The following is a 21029-nucleotide window of genomic DNA, read 5'->3' on the forward strand; positions in this document are numbered from 1 at the left end:
CGGTGTTTTTTAAAAATCTAGCCATGATAGGCTACGTAAATCTTTACGTAGCCTATCACGTTTGTTTGTTGTTGTTGTTTTTTAACTTGGAAATGGCGGCGGCGGCAGCCAGTCGGAAGACCGGCCGCCACCGCCGAACCGCCACTGGAGCTGCTGCCGCCAGGGACATTCGCATGAGGTAAGTCCCGTCCGGGGGGGGGGGCAGACCGTTTCTCCACCAATTTCGGGGGGCCGAATGCGCTGGCATTCGGCCTCCCTGAGATTCATGGAGAAATTCTCTGACATCCCTAGCCAAAACCCTTGCCCATAATCTCACTGATATGATTGCAGCCTTCTGTTTCCTCAGGCCACATTTCCTGCTCTTCTGCAAATCGATAATGCTTCTGCTAACGTAATCTGTATCGTTCCCTAAATATCTCTAACTCCTTGTCTCTCTGTCCATCAACGCCAACCTTCTATTCCTAACTTTAACAGCTTTTCCACTGCCTCAGACTCTATCTACACCACCTTTATTCCCTCTTCTTGCCATCTCTTCTTTTTATAAGCTCATCTGTCTTTGGCCTTTCTGGTTTGCTTTTCCATGTCTTGAACAACTCATCTGCAAAACAGTTCCCTCTCCTCAAGGCTTCTTTTGCAAAGCTGTGCCTTTTCTGGGCCAGTATAGTCAATATTCCCTAAAATATTATTGCCACCTCACTCTCTCCTACTCCATCCCGCTATTTGCTTGACTATCTCTCATTCAAACCCCATCACAACCATCTCTGCCTTGTCACATATCGATTAGAAGGCTTCTGACAAAGGACTGAGCACTTCATCTTTGCTACTATCTTAGAGGAATAGCTACGGACCCAAAACGTCTATAGAAGTTGTTGTAGTTGTTGTAGTTGTTCAGTCGTTAAGTCGTTAAGTCGTGTCCGACTCTTCGTGACCCCATGGACCATAGCACGCCAGGCCTTCCTGTCCTCCGCTCTCTCCCAGAGTGTGCTCAAGTTCATATTCATTGCATCGCTGATGCTATCTAGCCATCTCATCCTCTGCCGTCCCCTTCTCCTTTTGCCTTCAATCTTTCCCAGCATCAGGGTCTTTTCCAGGGAGTTTTCTCTTCGCATTAGGTGGCTGAAATATTTGAGCTTCAGCTTCAGTATCTGACCTTCCAGTGAGCAGTCAGGGTTGATTTCCTTTAGGAAGGACTGATTTGACCTCCTTGCAGTCCAGGGGACTCGTAAGAGTCTTCTCCAGCACCATGGTTTGAAAGCATCAATTCTTCAGTTTGTTAATGAAAGAGTAATTCTGGGTTCAGAATTTATGTAAATATCATCTACACGCACATAATTATAGATAGTTAATAGACTTTTTCTTAATTGCACATTACTGTTGTTGTTCAGTCGTTCAGTCATGTCCGACTTTTCGTGACCCCATGGACCATAGCACGCCAGGCCTTCCTGTCCTCCACTCTCTCCCGGACTGTGCTCAAGTCCATATTCATTGCATCGGTGATGCTACCTAGCCATCTCATCCTCTGCCGTCCCCTTCTCTTTTTGCCTTCAATCTTTCCCAGCATCAGGGTCTTTTCCAGGGAGTTTTCTCTTCGCATTAGGTGGCTGAAATATTTGAGCTTCAGCTTCAGTGTCTGTCCTTCCAATAAGCAGTAAATCACTTCCTTTTGTCCTTCAGTACTCTGACCACATCACAAGATAAGCAGCTGCTAGTATCACTATGGTGAGGAAAAGGTAATTCTTCCTAGGAAGTGAGTACCACTATTAGGAATTTATAGTGGTCAGAGTACTGGGCCTGGGTGTGGAAAATAGGCTGAAAAGCCTGTTGGGTAGTCTTGAGCAAGTTACTCTCTCAGTATAATACAACTCACAGGGTTGTTGAATGAAATCCTAAAATCTGCTCTGAGCTCCTGAAAGGAAGTCCGCCATACAATCATAACAGACAAAGCTACTTCCAGACGTAAGAGGTGTGGGTCTATACTGACACATCTATGCCCCACTCATCCACACAAGAAGAGAAAGGGAATGTGGGGAGGGAAAGACTAAACCAGAAGAAATTTAGAAGCCTGAGAACATGCATGGTGCTCGTGCACAAATAAATGCTAAAATGGGTTAGAGTTTTATTTATGAGTTTTATTTGGGAAAGCATACAGATTTGCAAAATTTAAGTGAAGCAGAAACAATGGCTATTAAAGCCCTATTCAGGCGTTTCTAAAGTAGGTATTGCAAACACACTACACCCCACCCCACCCCCACCCCCTGCTGTCACATTCATCACCCTATCTACTCATGGAGGGCAACAGTCTGAAGAGGAGAGCCTCCTGCACCCGTGGAGGCCCTCCACGTGATTTTCCAGCATTCTTTGTTTTTATTTTTCTCAATCAGGTGGAGAGCCTCCACAGATACAGGAAGCTCTCCTCATCAGAATGTTACCCTCCATGAGTAGAGGGTGACAACAGAGGGGGCGAGGCTAGCACACTCCCTCTCCTTGCATGTTTTTTGTACCCACTTTAAGAATAGCTGAATAGCACTTAATTTAACTGTTACAAGGTTCTGCTTCATGTAAGTGATTCCTGTGCCTCAGCATTATAGTCCAGTGAACGTTTTGATGATCTCATACCAGAAATTATTTTCCCCCCCAGAATGAAATGCACACCAGTGGGTCTCAGTTCCTTATCAAATGCATCTCCCATCACAATTGTCTCCAAGGAAAATCAGCAAGCTGCTTCCTTCAGAATGTACTTACCCATTAAGATACTTAATAGCTTTTGAACTCTGGAGTTCACACCAACTACTCTGAAGAGTCCTTGCTCATTGATCCCTAGGGGGAGAACAGATTTTTATTGAACTTGGAGAAATGGTTGAAAAGAAATGTAATGTTTCTTTTTAGAAAGCTATCTGAAAGAGCTATACTAATTCAATCTCCTTCACAGTTCCCTACACACTTTCAAAGTTGCTTATTAAGAGAAATAGTTGATGTCTTTCTTTCTGGTTAGATGTCTTGTTTTGGAGTATGTGTTGCAAGTTACTGACCAGGACAGAAATTCAGTAAGAGGTTAGTCTCTCCTCATATCAGCCAATAATAAGAAAATGTAAAGGATGAGACACACCCCAACACGTGAAGATCTATTGGGAATAGGGAAAGATCTTGTACACAAACAGGGGACACCTAAACTTTTCATATAATCACAATGTTGGTTACACAGCTGGATAACAAAACAAACAAAAATTTAGAGAAGAGGAATTTTATTTATCCTACTGAACATACCATTTTACTGAAGGCCAATGTTGTTAAAACAGTCTTTTTAAAAACCATATGCTCATGTCACTGACTCCATATAAAATAGACTCGTAGTAATATATTAACTAAACTACACCGCAACAGTTCCTCTAAAAAGCCATAGATGAGCCTTTGCCAACCTGGTGCCTTCCCAATGTTTTGGACTTCAACTCTCATCAGCCCCAGCTAGCATGTTGAGAAATGCTGGAAGTTGTACAAAACATCTGGAGGACACCAGGTTGGGGAAGGCTGCCATAGATCAGCTATACAAATCTGGCAACTCATGATCAGAAAACAACTTAACAGGGTGCAGGATCCCAGCAAGAAGCAGTCAATCACAATAATGATTTATATAAATGAGAGACTCAAAATTATTTCAATAAATGTCTTGGCTTCCACCTTTTGTCAGTAACACAAGCTGATTGCGATAATCCTAAGAGAGCAGAGGATGGAGAGAATTCTCAGGAAGGCAACACTTGCTATATAAACACAAGAGAGTCTTATATCTGGGAAGAGACACAGAACATCATCCTAGAAACAAGAACATCTGGTATGCCACACTACCTCTTGTTTCAACAGCATGGATGCATTTCTTGACAATGCTGAAGCCCATGTTATCCAACTGGGCAGCTGCAAGGAAAGAAAAACAAGTAAGGACACACCAAGTGATAAAATGGGAATAGTTTTACATGCAGCAAAAACACCTTAGAAACACAATACTACTCTGAAGATGGGTTTTGGTGTAAACATGAAAAACATGATGATCAACACACAGGCAACCAAACAATTGAACTCTAAAAGAATTCTATTCATAACTTTGTGAGAGGTTGGGAGGAATCAGTGAAAACTGCCTCCCCACGCCACCCCATGTTAGGGGGAACCTTCTAAGTGGAATTCTATTCGGGGATACTCCTGCCAGCAGAATAAAACTCCAGATCCAGCACATTGAAAATACCCCTCTTCAATGAAGAAATGTAAGGATTTACCCAGTCAACTGTTACGAAGTAGCTTTCTTTTGAGTGAACAGTACTGACTCCATTTTGAGACACAGCGAAAAAGCCAGGCATCTTCATCCCCAGCATCAGCAAAGGTGGGAGAAAGGCACAGGAATGGGGGTGAGAGCAACATGCAAGACTAGATCAAGCAATTCGGTTTCTAATGGACTTCTTAAAATGCATTCCCCAAAGGCAAAGGTGGGGGTAAAAATTCAGCAAAACATGAATGTGCTGGATAGCAAGAGTGTTATCTGGTACCTGCAATATGCTCCTATTGTTGAACTCCAGCCTTGACACCTGTCTTTAAGACAGTCATTAACATGTAAAGTTATCTTTTGTAAAAAGAGTAAGAGACCGTAAGTAGGACTTTTGTTTTTGTAGGTACACCCATCATCCCCCATGAACTTGAGCACGCTCTGGGAGAGAGCGGAGGACAGGAAGGCCTGGCATGCTATGGTCCATGGGGTCACGAAGAGCCAGACACGACTTAATGACTGAACAACAACCATCATCACCAAGCACCCTCTTTTGTTATACAAGATGGGAGGCCAACTCAGTCTTTCTCTCACAGCAAGTAGCCACATTACCAGTGCCTATGAGCAGCGCCTGGTTCATCAGAGTTGTGATGTCACCGCCTTTCTCTGAACTGTGTAAGAAGCCTCAGGTTGGGGCAGTCCCCGAGTCCCCTTCTTCCCAGAGGTGTGGGGCCATGCTGCTGAAATCACTAGGTGCCTCACCCCTCCAGGGGTATAGTGCCACACGACTGCTGAAATCACTGAGTCTCTCCTCCCAGAGGAAAGGCTCCATGCTGAAATCACTAAGCTCCTTGCTTGCCAGAGCAAGATACCAAGAGTGGGTGCTTTGCCTCCCTAGTCAAGGCTCTCTGCTTTCCTTCCTCTTCACCTGAGACCAGGAACTGCAACGCACACTAGTTCCTGCCAGCAGCAAAAGGCTTCAGCCCATGGAAAGGTATAATTGTTTTTAGAAAAGTCTTAGTACAAATTGTAGCCTCTACCCCCTCTTTCCCTTCTCTCTCTCTCTCTGTATATATGCTCCAAGCCTCAGGAAGACTCCTTCCCACAGTCTTGAAAATTACTTTTAGGCCTGTAGCTCAGCTTCACCAAGAGTGCAGCTAATTTCCCCACTAAAGCATAACTTGATGAAGACTGAAGCATTCCCAACTGGTCTGAAGTGTTAAATCCATTTGCTCAGCTATTTCCCCCCAACTAGCTTGTGCATTTGAATCTTTGTAAACCTCAATAAATGGGCCACTGTGGCATTATCCTCTCCAACAGTGTCTGAGTGTGAATCTCTCTGGGTGGGGATCACCTTCTTAGCCAAAGATGCTCTATTGCCAAGGTCTAAAGATTTCTTATAAGCAGGTGTGTGAGTCTCATTAGAACATGCGCAAGTTTGTACGTGGGTCTAATTAGAGCACATCATGTAACAAAACTAAAACCAAAATGACAAGGACTTCTTTATTAGTCTTAAGACACCCTAGTGCTGGACTCCTAGCTAGGCTATATAGTAATCTCTTTGACCTGATTAAAGTCACAGGTGTTTTAGCCTATGAATAGATTATTTTCATCTTTCACTCCTATGAATGGATTTTCCCATCTCCAAATGTCTCCCTAGCATCCACAAAACAGCAGAAGAGCTTTGCTTCCAGACATAGTTTCTAGTTCACTTGAAGATTAAGTGTGGATAACGTTGTAGGATATGTTTCCATTAACAGAACATTTAAAAAAGAAAAGGAAAAACCACCATGACTCATAGATATCATTCAGAAGAGGACCTATATATAAATTAAAACACACATATCACTAAGAAAAGATTAAAAAGATGATGAAGCAAGAACTAACTGGAAAGAAACCAGAAAGAGGAGAACAGAGGAGAGGATATGCCTAATGGTCCTGTGACAATGGAAAAATCAGACAGACTTCCAATACAGTTATAGAAAAGCAGGATGATTATTAACAACAACAACAACAACAACAACGACGTATGAACATTATCAGCACCAGCATCAAATACCAAAAACAGATAAAGGGATTTAGGATTTACTAAGGATATATATATGGGTGGGCGGGGAGAGATGAATGTATGGGGAAAACACAGGCAAGGAAACTGATAGTAAAGGCTCAAAGCGGTTGCAGTTATTAAGTGATGGTCTATGGCTCAGCAGACAAAAAAATATTCCACACTGGCTATTACCCTATCCGTATCCATGTGCACTGCAGTCTGTAAATGGCTGATCGGCAGTCCTCCTCACATGGGCACAGGCTGCCCACATCCAGCATAGAAATCCCAGCCTTTATTCACTGGCAGGCTTTGCCAGAGTGTGTGCATGAACACAATGCAGGCAAAAGACTGAGACTAGTGCAGCATCTCCCCACCACCATCCTGCTCTGGAGGCCAGAAAGGCTCGATCATTCCAACTGTGTATAATTTCAGAACTGGCATTATATCCTGCCACTTGTTGGAGGGTGAATGATTGAACAGCCATCAAAAAAGCATATGCTGACAACCCTTGTCAATCAATGTGTGCTACTGAATTGGGGCTGTAAATCAATCAGCTATGCTGAACATGGCCCTGCGGGTTTGGGGAGATCAGTTGCCTTTCCTGGCGCACTAAATTACCTAATGGCCTAACACAGCCATAAATAGTAATATTTTTAAACATTCAAACATATCTAGCTGGTATATATCTAGCTGAAGTTACAGAAAAGAGCAACCAGAATTACTGGAAGGCTACAATACAAGCCTTGCAGCAAAAGCTTTCTAAAGTCATGGCTGTAAAAGATTATGTGACTACCACTTTATTGGTAAGGAAGTTATGACACAATAGCCTAGAAAGCAGAGCCTTTCCACATAGTCCAAGAGCCCATCTCAAAATACTTATGTCATAAGGTACAAAACGTTTGACTATCTAGACATCTTTAAAAAGTTGTGGGATCTCCAAAACTGCCAGTCTTATGCTGGGGCATTTAGGGGGGTGGTAGCCCCCCAAGGCCCCATTTTGGGGCCAATATTTACATCATAACATACATGGATGAAACAAGGAGCTTCTGTTGGGGAATAGTGTATATAATTCCAGACTGTCCAATCTGACTTACTTTGTTGGGGCATGCTCCTTTCTGACCTCTCCAAAGAAAGGGTGTGTGTGTGAATTACATTATGGCTGAAACATGGTTTTAATGTTCTATATATTTTAAATTGTTTTATTGTGTGCTGTTTGGTTTTAATTTTTGTGAACCGCCCAGAGAGCTTCGGCTATTAGGCGGTACAGAAATGAAATAAATAAATTAAATTAAATAAATAAAAACAGGTACCATTTGGTATAGATCACCTTCCAGTATCTTAAAATAGCCAGACTAACTACTTTACTTGGAGCCAACTCGAAATCAGTCCATTTAATATGATCCAAGTCATAACAATTTCCACTGTACTGAGTTAAGTAAGGAAGTACAGCTCCAGAAATGTACTGATACTTCTGCTGTACTGTGTACTGTGGAAAGGAGCCTGCTTGACAGGTTGTTCCTAAGGCTTGGCGGAGTTCACATCTGCCTGGCATATATCAAAACTGCACAGGACAGTTACTCCATCAATCAAAGTCTCTGAATGAAACAGAAGAGCCAACATTAGCTGCCATGACCAGGAATATGCAATTTCTAGAGTAGAAATTAGACAACCTTCTGATTTCATTGGAGCACTAAGGAATGATAACTTCAAAGAGGCTCTGGTGCTGTTTCTACTGAAAGCCTGAAAGTCACATAATTACATAATTCTAGGTCTTAAGGTATTGCAAGAACCCTTAAAGAAGTGAGTTATGTTTTCCATACAGTGGATTGTACTATACAATGCAGTGAGGAGAGTTTCTTCGAACGTACCCATGAAGAGGCAGATTCCTTACTGATTTACCACCTTGCAATGTCATGTACCTCACCAATTAATCTTGTCATACACCACGCTGACACAGATGGGTTGATCATTCTTCTGAGAAACATTTCACTCTTAAATGATGAAGTAAATGATTGGATGGAAATAGGACTGCGTTCAAAGAGCAATCTGAGGTACACAGGTGTGAGTAAGCCAGCAGACTCATTGAGATCAACATAAGAACATAAGAAGAGCCATGCTGGATCAGACCAAGGGTCCATCTAGTCCAGCATTCTGTTCACACAGTGGCCAACCAGCTGTCGACCAAAAATGCGCAAGCAGGACACAAGACACAACAGCACCCTCCTGCCCATGTTCCCCAGCAACTGGGGTACATAGACTCACTGCCTCTGGCACTGGAGGTAGCACATAGCCATCCAGACTAGTAGCCATTGATAGCCTTTTCCTTTAGGAATTTGTCCAACCCCCTTTTAAAGCCATCCAAATTGGTAGCCATCACTACATCCTGAGGTAGCAAATTTCATCGTTTTAACTACGCGCTGTGTGAAGAAGTCCTTCCTTTTATCTGTCCTGAATCTCCCACCAATCAGCTTCATAGGATGACCCCAGGTTCTAGTATTTTGAGAGGCAGAAAAATGTCTCCCTATCCAGCATGCATAATTTTGTAGACCTCTATCATGTCTCCCCTTACCCTCCTTTTTCCAAGCTAAACAATCCCAGCTGTTATAACCTTCTCTCATAGGGGAGATGCTCTAGCCCTTTGATCATTTTAGTTGTCCTTTTCTGCACCTTTTCCAGCTCTACAATATCTTTTTTTAGGTGTGGTGATCAGAAGTGTACACAGTATTCCACATGCGGTTGCACTATAGATTTGTATAGGTGCAGAATTATATTGGCAGTTTTATTCTCAATTCCTTTTCTAATTATGCCTAACATGGAGTTTGCCTTTTTTACAGCAGCTGCACACTGGGTTAACATCTTCATTGAGCTGTCTATCACAGCCCAAGATCTCTTTCCTGGTCAGTCACCACTAGCTCAGATCCCATCAGGCTATACTTGAAGTTGGGATTTTTTGCCCCAACGTGCATCAATTTACCCTTGCTTACATTGAACCGCATTTGCCATTTAGATGCCCGTTCTCCCAGTTTGGAGAGATCCTTTCAGAGCTCTTCGCAATCCCTTTTTGTTTTAACCACCCTAAATAATTTGGTGTCATCTGCAAACTAGGCCACTTCACTGCTCACTCCTAATTCCAGATCATTTATGAACAGGTTGAAAAGCACTGGTCCTAATACAGATCCCTGTGGGACCCCACTATTTAACTCCCCCCATTGGGAGAATTTACCATTTATTCCTCTGCTTTCTGTTCTTTAACCAGTTACTGATCCAACAATGTGCAGATCTCTACCTAGATTTCATTGCTTCACTGGATGTGATTACATAGCAGCCTTTTCAAAAAAGGAGAAAATTCTGGAAAGAAAAGAGAAAGCACAAGCCACTTTTTCTTCATTAGAGCTTTGAAGCTGGAGTACGAGGGGGAAATAGGGAGTTTATGTTGGGCTTACGACGTAGGTATTCTGACATGGGCTCTTGTACTAACATGGCCATAAAGCCCATTTTAGCCAACACATCCGCTCTCCTGGAAGTGATTTTTTAGGGAAAGCTGTGGTGTGTTATCCCATCCAAGAACAATGAATGAGAGGGAATAACTTGGGAATGAGAAGCCATATTGATGTTCACTGTTTTTCATTATTGTTGCTATTTGCTACACTCCCACACACAAGGTTGTATTGCACTGGACTAGACTCCACAGCTCCTTTCATTTATTTCGCTTGCAGATTTCCATAATGCATTATTACCATGTGGAATTAAAATATTTATTCCATGCAAATTAAGGTGTCCTGAAGGCATGCAAATGAATTGTGGAATAACAACTAAAACATTCTCACTAAGGAAATAATAAGACTCAATTAGGCCCCTTTAGCACACTTCTTCAAACTTAATTTCAACAACTTAGTACGGAGCAGACGTGTTATAAGTGCTAGATCCCTGAAGGAATAATATATGACTTGGCTGGCTTTAAATCAGAATTGTTACCTACAGTTAACCATTTGTTAAGGAAAAGTACTTCCTCAATTTGCGAAAGGGTTAGCTAAAAAAACACTAGCAAGTTCTTGTTTTTGCAAATAAAGTAAGCTCTTACAGGTGAACAAAATATTCATTGCAGAGAAAATGTAAAACAAGGATTTAGAGAAACAACAGAAAGCTGGAGAAAGAGGTTATTACTAACTACAACCACATATCATATGGCCAGTCCTAACAAGACTTCTTGTACTCTAGTATGAACTTCTTGTACTCTAGACTTCTTGTACTCAACTACAACATACATGACTGGCAGATCTACCGTGAACTGTGCCTTTTACATTATCATTCCTGATCCTCCTTAGAACACACATGTGTATGGCAATTGAGCCCATGTGTCGGTGCGTCTTAAGAAGGAATGGAAATAATAACACACATAAGCTTAGTTCGCATCTGATGAACCATATCTGTGTATCTTTGTATTCACACTCAACTATGCACCCAAGTATAAAAAGTCTTGTAGACAATTCATTAAAAAATGCAGAGTGAAAGGAGTGGCAGAGGCGACTATCACCTCCACCTCTCTGCACTGGATACTCCTAAGCCTCCAAGTTCAGAGGCTTACGAACATCAAGGGCAGAAGTCATAAGATTGTGCCCTTATTGTGCTTTAAATGTATTTGTTTTTATGCAAAGTTTTAATTAAGATTTAATTAAATAGCCCTGAGAGTCATTTTTGGGCAGAAAGGCAGGAGATTAGGTAGATAGATGATAGATAGATAGATAGATAGATAGATAGATAGTAGATAGATAGATAGATAGATAGATAGATAGATAGATAGATAGATAGATAGAAAATAATATGTTGCACATGTGAATGGGCTATCACAAATCAAGTACCACTGACAGACTTTTCATATCTTCTCACACTGCAACCATTACAATTTTCAGTCAGTCCACTGTTTTCTTGGACTTCCAAAAGCCTTTTGACATAGTCCCTCACCAAACAGTACTGAGAAAACTTAGCAGTCATGGAATAAGAAGAGAGGCCCTAACTGGCTAAGGAACATAAAGCAATAGAATAGGAATAAATGGTAAATTCTCCCAATTGGAGGACGTAAACAGTGGGATTCCACAGCAATCTGTGCTGGGACCAATGCTTTTCAACTCGTTTATAAATGACCTGAAATTAGGAGTGAGCAGTGAGGTGGCCAAGCTTTCTGATAATGCTGAATTATTTAGAGTGGTTAAAACAAAAACGGATTGTGAAGAGCTCCGAAAGGATCTCTCCAAACTGGGAGAATGGGCATCAACATAGCAAGTGTGATTCAATATAAGCAAGTGTAAAGTGATGCACATTGGGGCAAAAAAACAGCTTTATATATAAGCTGATGGGATCTGACCTAGTGGTGACTGACCAAGAAAGAGATCAGACCAAAGGCCCAACTAGTCCAGCATTCTCCTCATGCAGTGGCCAACCACGTTGTGGGAAACCCACATGCGGGACATGAGTGCAACAGCACCCTCCTGCTCACGTTTCCCAGTAACTGGTGTCCATAGCCGTACTGGAAATTAGATTCTGCGAGTCTGGTTCTTTGAGGCCTATTTTCGACATACCTGTCTTAAGTACCCAGACATTCAAAATGGGCTAAAAAAGGCTGAAATAATTTTTATGAAAGCCAGTAACCATGTTTTGTAATGGATAACATGTGTAATTGCACCTGTAATTATAAGACGACACTGGCTGTGGATGGTTTCACACACTAGCCTGGCTCAAGCGAGAGATTCCCATGTAACTTGCATTGTACGAATATATTATGGCTATTTACTTGCTTGTAAAGATACCAGACACACAGCTGGAACTCTCTTTGTCATTTTCACTGCTGGAACTCCCACAGCTGGCAAGAAAATCACTTTTAAAACTATGCCTGGCTTAAAAAGAAGGTCCAGCTACAAGTCTGTTCTCTTAGTGGGCACATGAATAGATTCTTCGGCTATCAAAATCTGAATGGCTAATAGTTGACTTCCAAATATGAATTGCTTCAGAAGTCTCTTAATGCATGCCTGCAACACTGAACTTACTGCCTCATCTCAGTTTCAAATGGTGAGGTAAAACTACACTTTTCAAGAGCTGCTTCCTCACATTTTTTGTTAGCAACAGGTACAGCAACTACTACATCCCAAAAATGACATGATAGGGTGAGGTCCAAAACTGGAGGGGGAGGGCTCAAATACTGGATCTCATGGAACCATTCCCAAATCCATTTAGGAGAAGACCTTTAAAAGAATCAGAAAAGAAATCAGAATAATTTTAAGCAAGACATCTGTGATCATTTTAGTCTACAGAGAGATGGACTCCAAAGGGTGGAGCACCCTGTAGAAGATGAAGGAGAGAAAAAATAGGCATTGACATCTCTGTATTACAACTGGAGCAAATCCAGAATTAACAGCCAGTGACTAACTAATAAGAGAGACCAGAATGACGTGTCTTTTAGAAGATCAATACATTTCAGAATTCTGTGCCCAAATTACCAGTAAACAAATTCTGTTCCAAAAGCCCATATTTGTTTCCAAAAATATGCTTTTTGGATTTCTTATTTTCATCAGGAACTCTTCCACTAAGATGAAGGAAATTCCTAAAGGTTTTTCTGCCCATATGGTGACTGTAGTTAAGGAAAATTGCTAGTCAACATTTTCGTAAGTTTTTATATCCTGAAAAAAATCTCAGGAGAATAAGGCTGGCTACCAATCATGATGGCTATATATCACATCCAGTATCAGGAGCAGTATGCCTCTATTTTTCACTTGCTGGGAAACATGAGTGGGAAGGTGTTGCACCAATGTCCTACTAGTGGGCTTCCCACAAGCAGTTGCTTGGCCACTATGGAAACAGAACTCTGCATTAGAGAAGGCTTGGGTCTGATCCAAGAAGCAAATCTTATTTTCTTTAGAGTTGTAATCCCATGAGGTGGAACCTTTCCCACTGCACTGTGGGCCGCCACTAGAAATTCTTTCAGGACTCTAGGCAGGTCAAGATGCTCTCTTTGTTTCCAAGGAAAGCTGTTTAAAAGGCACCAACAAGATTTCCTTTTTCCTATTGTTCTTGCAAATGAAAACTGCAAAATTCCAACACTTGATATGCTGAAGAGTAGCCATAAAGAACCATCTTCAGTGCCGTAAAAAAGGACCACCAATAAATGTTCGAAATGGGGGACTCATAAGAACTGATACCCAAAAGCTATGAACTGTGCAAGGGCTCTTGAGTGCTGCACCATGCAGCAACCTAAACATATGGGGATGTGCTGAAAGTTCCTTCCTGACGCTACAACCAAATATCCTTCTCTTTCTCTCACTTTGTAGTACTTTCTTAGACCATCCTGCAAAACAATACAAAACAAAAACCACCACCCTTTTCTCCCTTTTAACATGTGTTAAAAGGGAGAGAACAGACCAGGGCAGTATTTATTCTACAATTGTAACTACAGAACCTAACACAAAATTCGAGGAAATCTGGCTTCCCCTTAAAAAAAAAGCCCTGCTGAATTGGCTCTCAACTATGGAGGTCATGATGGAAAGAAAGGTCACCGGAAATGCTGACAGTGCTGTAGCAACAAAACAGGCAAAACCGCTACTAGGGATTACAAGTGGGGGACTGCAACAATACTGCCATGGAGAGGGCTCCTGTCCAGGGTTGCAAACATGCCATCTTCTACGATACTGCATTCTATTCTCCTCCCACCAGGGTTTTCTGTTTGTTCCTCCATTCCAACAGTCAGCAAGCATTCCAATCCCGCTGAGCATGCTCAGTCCACATTCAGCAGTTTGGGGGTTCCCCCACCCTTAATAAGGGTTTTCCAAAGTATTTGTTATATTTCTGCAAAACTTTGGGGACCCCCAAGCCTACCATTACCTCCCTCTGGATGGTGCCATTCTGAACTGGCATGCAGAGAACTGAATTCACTATTAATATATATGATTAGGAAATGGAATGAAAACAAAGGGTGCTTCCAAATGGAGGGCTCCTGGCACTACCAATCAAGAGACATTGGGCAAATGTGTCACTGTGGAAAGAAAAAAGATAAAAGAAGCAGTGGGAGGAAGATGATATTATTTGGACAAGTGTAAGATGATGTTGTCTGGACTGCCTGTAAAAAATCTGTGAATGAGGCAGGGCAATTGCATGATAAAAGCCTTGGGCATCCTATACTGCAGCTGTGCCTCTGCTAGTCCTATAGCACTAGCGGAACAGGAACTAGCAATTAAGCACAGAAATGAATGGAAATGCTCATATCCAGAATGGGGCAGGTCAGCAGAGCTTCCTCCTGTCAGCTCCGCTGACCTGCCCCATTCCAGAAATGAGCGTTCCCACACATTTCTGGTTATTTCAGGAACTGCTAGTTCCTCTTGCACTAGCAGTCCATTCCCAAAAGGTCAAGTATCATAACATCACAATATAAAGTTATAGTGGGAATTTTGGAATACTCTGTACATTACAAATGATGCCAATCTCAAACGGATATCACGGCTGGAAAAACTGCAGAAAAGAGCAAAGGAGATGGATTAACTTTTTCTATGAGGAAGGGACTTTTAAAATAATTTAAAAGCTTTTCTTTAGCAGTGCCATTTGGTTTCAGGGTTGTTTTGATTTCAGGTTTGAGGAAGGGAGTGGAGATTGGATCTGTTGGATCCAAGGCCGCATCTGCCCTAAGGAATACCCCATTTCAGAGCTGTCAGTTCCTGCTGGTAGAAAGCCCAGCAGCAGCAGCCTCACACCTGCTGAGCTCTCCTCAGGCACAGCGGAGGGCTCTGCAGCAGCGAAGCTTCCTGTGCCCGTAGAGGAGCTCCTCCTCCTATTCTTAACCCCCTCCAGCAAGCTAGATCTGGGGTCTGGATTACTCTACCCTTCATCTATCTAATACTGATCTACTTCCCTAAGACTGCTGTGATGATAATAAACATTGTACAGCACTGAAAAGGGAGAGGTCATCTCAATAAATGAGTAACTCTGTACTGAAAGGAAGTAAATGAACAGTCCACTTCCTGGTACGATTGACAAAGACAAATCATCAGTGACATTAACTGTGACAATACACAAACTAATAATGGCAAGGATGCTAAGCTGATCCATTTCTCATCAAGCTACATTAATCAACATTCTGCAAGCATCTGCCAAAACCCCTAATTGGACATTTCTTACTTGTATTTTTTGCCATACAGTTAAAAAAAAAATGGTTATTTTATTATGACCTTACAACCAAACAACTGGGGGACTGAAACATGATGCTCCCAAACCCAAGCTTACGATATGTTACACTACTCCAAAGATGTACGATGCACTGGTTCCACTGCAGAATCGGGGACCAGGCTACCTGAAAGACCGCCTTCTCCCATATGAAGCTGCCTGGGTCTTAAGATGGGTCTTAAGGTGAGGCCTTCCTTCGATACCACTGCCTTCAGAGGTGCATTTGGTGGTGATGAGAAAGAGGGCCTTCTTGGTGGATGTTCCCAGGGGAACCCCTTGCCAAGGGAGGCTAGGTTCACTTCTTCTCTCTTATCCTTCTGCCAGCAGGCAAGGACTTTTTTTTATTCAAGCAGGCCTTTGGCATGTAAGTGGGTCTGTTGGGTTGGATGCAGTTTCTATTATATTGTTGTTGTGTTTTTAATTGTGTTTTAATACATTTGTTTTTATTATTGTTTTAGTCAAGATTTATTTGTGACTGTAAGCTGCCTTGAGTGCCATTTTCTTAGGAGAAAGGCGGGGTACAAATCAAATCAATAAACAAAATCATGTATGTATGTATTTTTCCCCTTTGATGACTACAACTGGATGAGCTTGGAAATGCCAAGTATGTGGGTCAGGAGGACCAAAATTGGGAATGGTTGCTCAAAACGTTATTCTTGTTTGAATTTCTATCACTGAAACCATTTAAAAGACTTTACCATAAGGCCTATATAGAAAAACATTTTAGCCTACAAGGAAGGTAGCTAATACTTTATTCCCCTATGATGAGAAGAACACACTGGCTCTGGTACTCTTGTTCTGTATGTGTGTGTGCATGCGCGCGCATGCAGTAACACTGATATACAGCAGGTTTAAGGCCAATGTCAAGTTCTCCTGCATCATCTCCTGCAACACAAAGCATCATCTACATGCTAGTAGGATCCTCCTCCTCCTCCAAATTCAGAGCTGCATGACCAAACTCATGGCGCAGTTGCAAACCTAAGCCAACCCTTCTCTTATTCCTTACTTACTGGGCTTTTCTGGATTCAGGCACAGTGATGGTGATGGGCTGAATTAGCACCAAGCATGGTGCTAGTTTTAAAGCAGTTACACACTGAAGACAACATCCAAAAACAAAAACAAAACAAAAGCCAAACTGGGGTAACTGTAGTATGTGTGTGTGTATATATATAAAACAGCTAGCTTGTCTCTTATCGAATTGCTCTATCTGTCTAATTCAGTGTACTTAGTCAACACAAGCGGCAGTGAATATATCACAGGGAAAAAGGGGAAGACTGAAGTTGACAGAATTGTACAGCTTATTGAGGTGTAATTGCCTCTAATTGCACCATCTTGTATTGCTCACTGGTTTTATTAAAGAGATGACAGGTATGTAAATCTTGTGCTGAGGAGGACAGAGGAGATCTAAGGGAGGAAAGCGAGGGTTTAAAATTATGTGCCATTTATCAATAGTGGATAGGAAGGGAAGCTGAGCTACTGTATAGTGGTCTGTCAGCCAGAGTGACCTAACAGCTGAAGGAGCTATGCTGCTTCTCAAATTTACTAGGGACAACATTCTATTTATAAAGACACACCACCAGCCGGGATCCCTTAGCAAGAAAAGGGATGATGGTCTCACAAGGGCTGCAACTGAGTGCTGCTTGCCTTCAAGAAAAGGGGGGGGGGATGAAAAAGAAAAAGAAAAGGTGACAGGAACTCCCACTCTTGACAGTCTTTCCAAATATTTCCAAGTTTGCAGGTTTAAAAAGAGGGCCACTCATTAATATTCCAATGCTCAACACATACACATTTAAGAAAGAAAATCCACAACTTTGTAGTTCTCAGCCAGGATAAACAAGAGGTTTGCTGCAGCATCATGACATAGTGTAAGTGGAGAGGGGAGTGGGAGACGTTGAGCCACACAGACGTTTGCAAGCTGACTGGCTGCTTAGAAACAGATTAGATTTTAAACAGCAGTGGGAAAAGGTTCTGATTATCCAGTGATGGCGTCACAGGCACTTTGCTTTGTCCAACACTTGGGGTCAAAGGAGGAAAATATTTAAATAGTGCTACTTCATATACAAAGAGTCTTTCATCCCAACAGTTCATCTGCCTGAAGACAATCCAAGGGAAGGCTCTTTAACAAGCTCTTTTTAGCACAAAATATTTCATTTATTAATCATAATTTAAGGAAGGTGAAACAAGGAAGTGAGATTCAGAAAAATCTTAGTTCTCCTTCTTGCTTCCCTTCTGTAAACTTCTGTGCCTGGGTTGTGTAAACTGAGACAAAAGGCTGTTAAGTAACTTGCCAAAGGAAACAAAGAATTTGCGACAGAGCCAGTTTCAGAACTCAGCAGCTCTTGAGTTTCATCCAGGACGTTCACTTGCAGTACTTCAAGCATCTTAAACTATAAAGCTCTTTTGTTTAATATTTAAGTATCTCACTACATTATGAGCCACAAAATAATGGTTATCCTTTAGTGCCTGATCTAGCATCACTGTGATGCTCAGTGCTCAGATCTTTAAAGTAATAACATGCATGACTGCCAGAAATCAGTTTGCAAAAGTGATGTCGTTACTCGTTAGTTGACTAAAGTGGATTACCTGTAGCACCACCTACTGGCTTCTGAGAGTCAGGGCTGCAGTTCTACAAATGATTCTTTCAGTAATACACAGACTTACTTGAAAAGTAAGTAAAATTACTTACTGCCTTCACTTTGGTTGTCTTTGTTTGAATTATAGACCTGGAAAATAAAGAGGAAAGTATTTACGTTGTTGCAATATTTGTATCATAGCAATGATTCAATATCTTCATACTATCAAAGATATCATAGGAGAACCTGAGCAGCACGTCCAGAAAAAAGACTTACAACCTTAAATAAAAACCAGATTATGATCTTTGATTCAGACAAAGTATGTACAGAGATTAAATGGGGGAAAGAATCTTTTGAACAATTTTACAACAACAGTAAATGATGTCAATGATGATTAATTAACACAAGCAACAAAACACCTTTTATCCAAAACAAACACTGCAGCTATTGCAAAGGTAGTGAAAGTGGTTTGTTGGATTCAGTACGTGTAAGATGAGTTTGGGTGGCTAGGAACAATATGCAGCCCTTCTTCAACTTTGCAAATGGATGGCGAAACAGCCTTTAACTCTCCCCTTCAACTTCGTTGCTAATTTAGAGCATAGTTAAAGGAGACTTAGAGGTCATCTGTATCACCCTCTGACTGAACAAGGATAATTCCTTTGAGCCCAAGCAGCTGCCCACAAAGATTCTGTCCTTGAGAAGCCAATGCAAACAATATTTTAAGTGTTTCCGGTGGTGCGTTAAACCAGGCCACAGCCATGAGGTGGAACATTCCAGTGACTATGTCAACTCATTCTGAATAAGAACAACAGGGAAAAAAACCCAGTCACCATGGGTGGAACATAAGCCCAAGTAGTTGTCATGGGAACTAGTTTACTGAAAGACATTTGAGATTTATTTATTCAGTAATAAAGTGGTGGCAGACTCATATTCATTTTTCCCATGAATACAAGTTAGCATAAGCAATGCTATCAATCAGTGATAATTACTTTCCTCAAAACAACAACACATCCCATAACACACATTTTAAAATAAATTTACCTGTTTAAAATTCTGCAATATAAACATAAGGTTAATTTCTTTTATTCCCTAGGTTCTAAGCATACAATTACAGTTGTCTCCAGTCCTTGAAAACTACAAATGGGGCCCTTCAGAAGGATCTTTCCTATATACCAGGCACACATTGCAAGTGCCAGAACTAAACCACACTCAGAATCCTGAATGATGTCGTTTCCATCCAGACAATTTGATGTGGCTATTTCTACCACAATCATGTTTTATGGTTGGGAGCACAAAAGAAACCACAAGGCGTATAAAAGCTCAGTTGTCTTTCAAAGTGAACAGCAGTGTTTTTCAAGTTACAGCATCTCTCCAATACACATGTCCTTTTTAGCAAAGCCAGAACACCACCAATATCATTACTCTTTGCCAACAGTTAGCTATTGTTGCTGGTTAATTGATCTAATTGCTTATAGGAACATAACTCTGTATTCTTCCCTATAGAACTGAAGCATAGTATTAACACGACTGAGACAAAACTACAAAATCTATGTATGCCAATGTGAGATACGTAGCACACCCAAACGTCTAACCAGATTATCAACACTTAACTGCAGTCACACTCACAAGCATTCACATTCACAGGTTTTCACACATGTGCAAACATATGAATTCACAGACACCTAGTATGTGTCTTCTTCACATTTTTTTCCTGGTCCCAAGTAAAACTGTGAGGAGAAAATTCTGCACCTCCCTTCCCCCAGGACAGTGTTTAGAAATTATTTTTGTTCTCATTGTTTTCTCTTCCTACCCGACACCTGCTTAAAAGCGCAAGCAAAACCACATACAATATACAGACATGTGTGCACCTGCCTTCCAATTGATTCAAAGAAAAAAGACAAGACATGTGCAATAACTTTGTGGATTCTCTCAAAACTCATACTGAGAGTAGCGTACTTATCCAAAATGCTTATTGGGTATTTAACTAGAAGTATTGGCCCCATGATGGCTGGGAATGATGGGAGTTGCAGTCCAACACATCTGGAGGGCGCCAGATTACGGAAGGCTGGTCTAAACATTACAGACTTGCTCAAATTAATTCTTATATAAGGCTACACTTTTTATAAAGTCATCTACAATCTAGAACATTTATAGCTTTGTACAGGATCTCACAAAAATACTAGCTATGTATTTATTGCACTTGTGGGGGATAGCAGAATTTATATTGTGGTGTGTGTTTTCAATTATGTTTTCCTTTTTTTTGTATTTGTATGTGTAAGTGCTATGCAACCCCCCCCCCACACACACACACACAAATTATTTACATTTACTTTTTGAAAGACTAGAATTTTACCCTTTGGTAAATTGAATCATAGAATAGTAGGGTTGGAAGGGGCCTACAAGACCATCGAGTCCAATTGTTTATAAAATAACTTAGTGAGGTATCAAAAAGTCATTTGAATTATATATAGACTGAATATCGGGTGAGGCTTCAAATTTTAAAGGGTAGATAAGTGACCATTTCTACTGTCCACTAATGTTTTGAAATGAAGAATATAGTCTGACAAAATGTCCTGCTCCTGCTTCTGAAGCCAGCTATCTCAGAACAACTACTAGCAATATATTTAGCTCAAATAACTGTAGATACAAATAGATTAGAGATTTCTTTTCAAAGTCAGAAAGAAATTACTTATTCAGCTTGAGAGGTCTGGTGGAATGACACAGTATGAAACAGAAAAAGATGCTGTCAGTAAAAGCATCTTCTTCCACGGCATAACATTTACATTGTTAGGAACTCCCCAACCCAAACCAGTGAGAAGTGCATGAATAGCACTACAGAGTTCAGTTTTCTTTGTATGGAACACACTGGAGACTTAGTGTGTCTTTGTAATATTTATTTTATTTACAAATATACAAGAACATACTGGAAGCTGATCCTGCATAAAGATGTGATGGCCCGGGG

General features: G+C 41.2%; 1 protein-coding gene across 6 annotated transcripts in view; it reads right to left on the reverse strand.

The window, feature by feature from the left end:
- ARHGAP26 (Rho GTPase activating protein 26) overlaps positions 1-21029 on the reverse strand; it is a 363812-nt gene that overhangs the window by 165063 nt on the left and 177720 nt on the right. For all 6 annotated transcript variants that reach the window (XR_014788384.1, XM_084838781.1, XM_084838783.1 and 3 more), the window contains exons 12-14: positions 18181-18217; positions 3841-3906; positions 2743-2817 (exon numbers count right to left, since the gene is read on the reverse strand). Coding sequence is in view for 5 of the 6 variants with exons in the window: in XM_084838781.1 (XP_084694907.1) it covers positions 2743-2817; positions 3841-3906; positions 18181-18217 (178 nt within the window). In the remaining variant the exon portion in view is untranslated. The remainder of the gene's footprint in view (positions 1-2742; positions 2818-3840; positions 3907-18180; positions 18218-21029) is intronic.

The sequence above is a fragment of the Heloderma suspectum genome, chromosome 2, assembly GCF_057233095.1.
Source record: "Heloderma suspectum isolate Gila_16-S chromosome 2, 16-S_ref, whole genome shotgun sequence".
NCBI lineage: Eukaryota > Metazoa > Chordata > Lepidosauria > Squamata > Helodermatidae > Heloderma > Heloderma suspectum.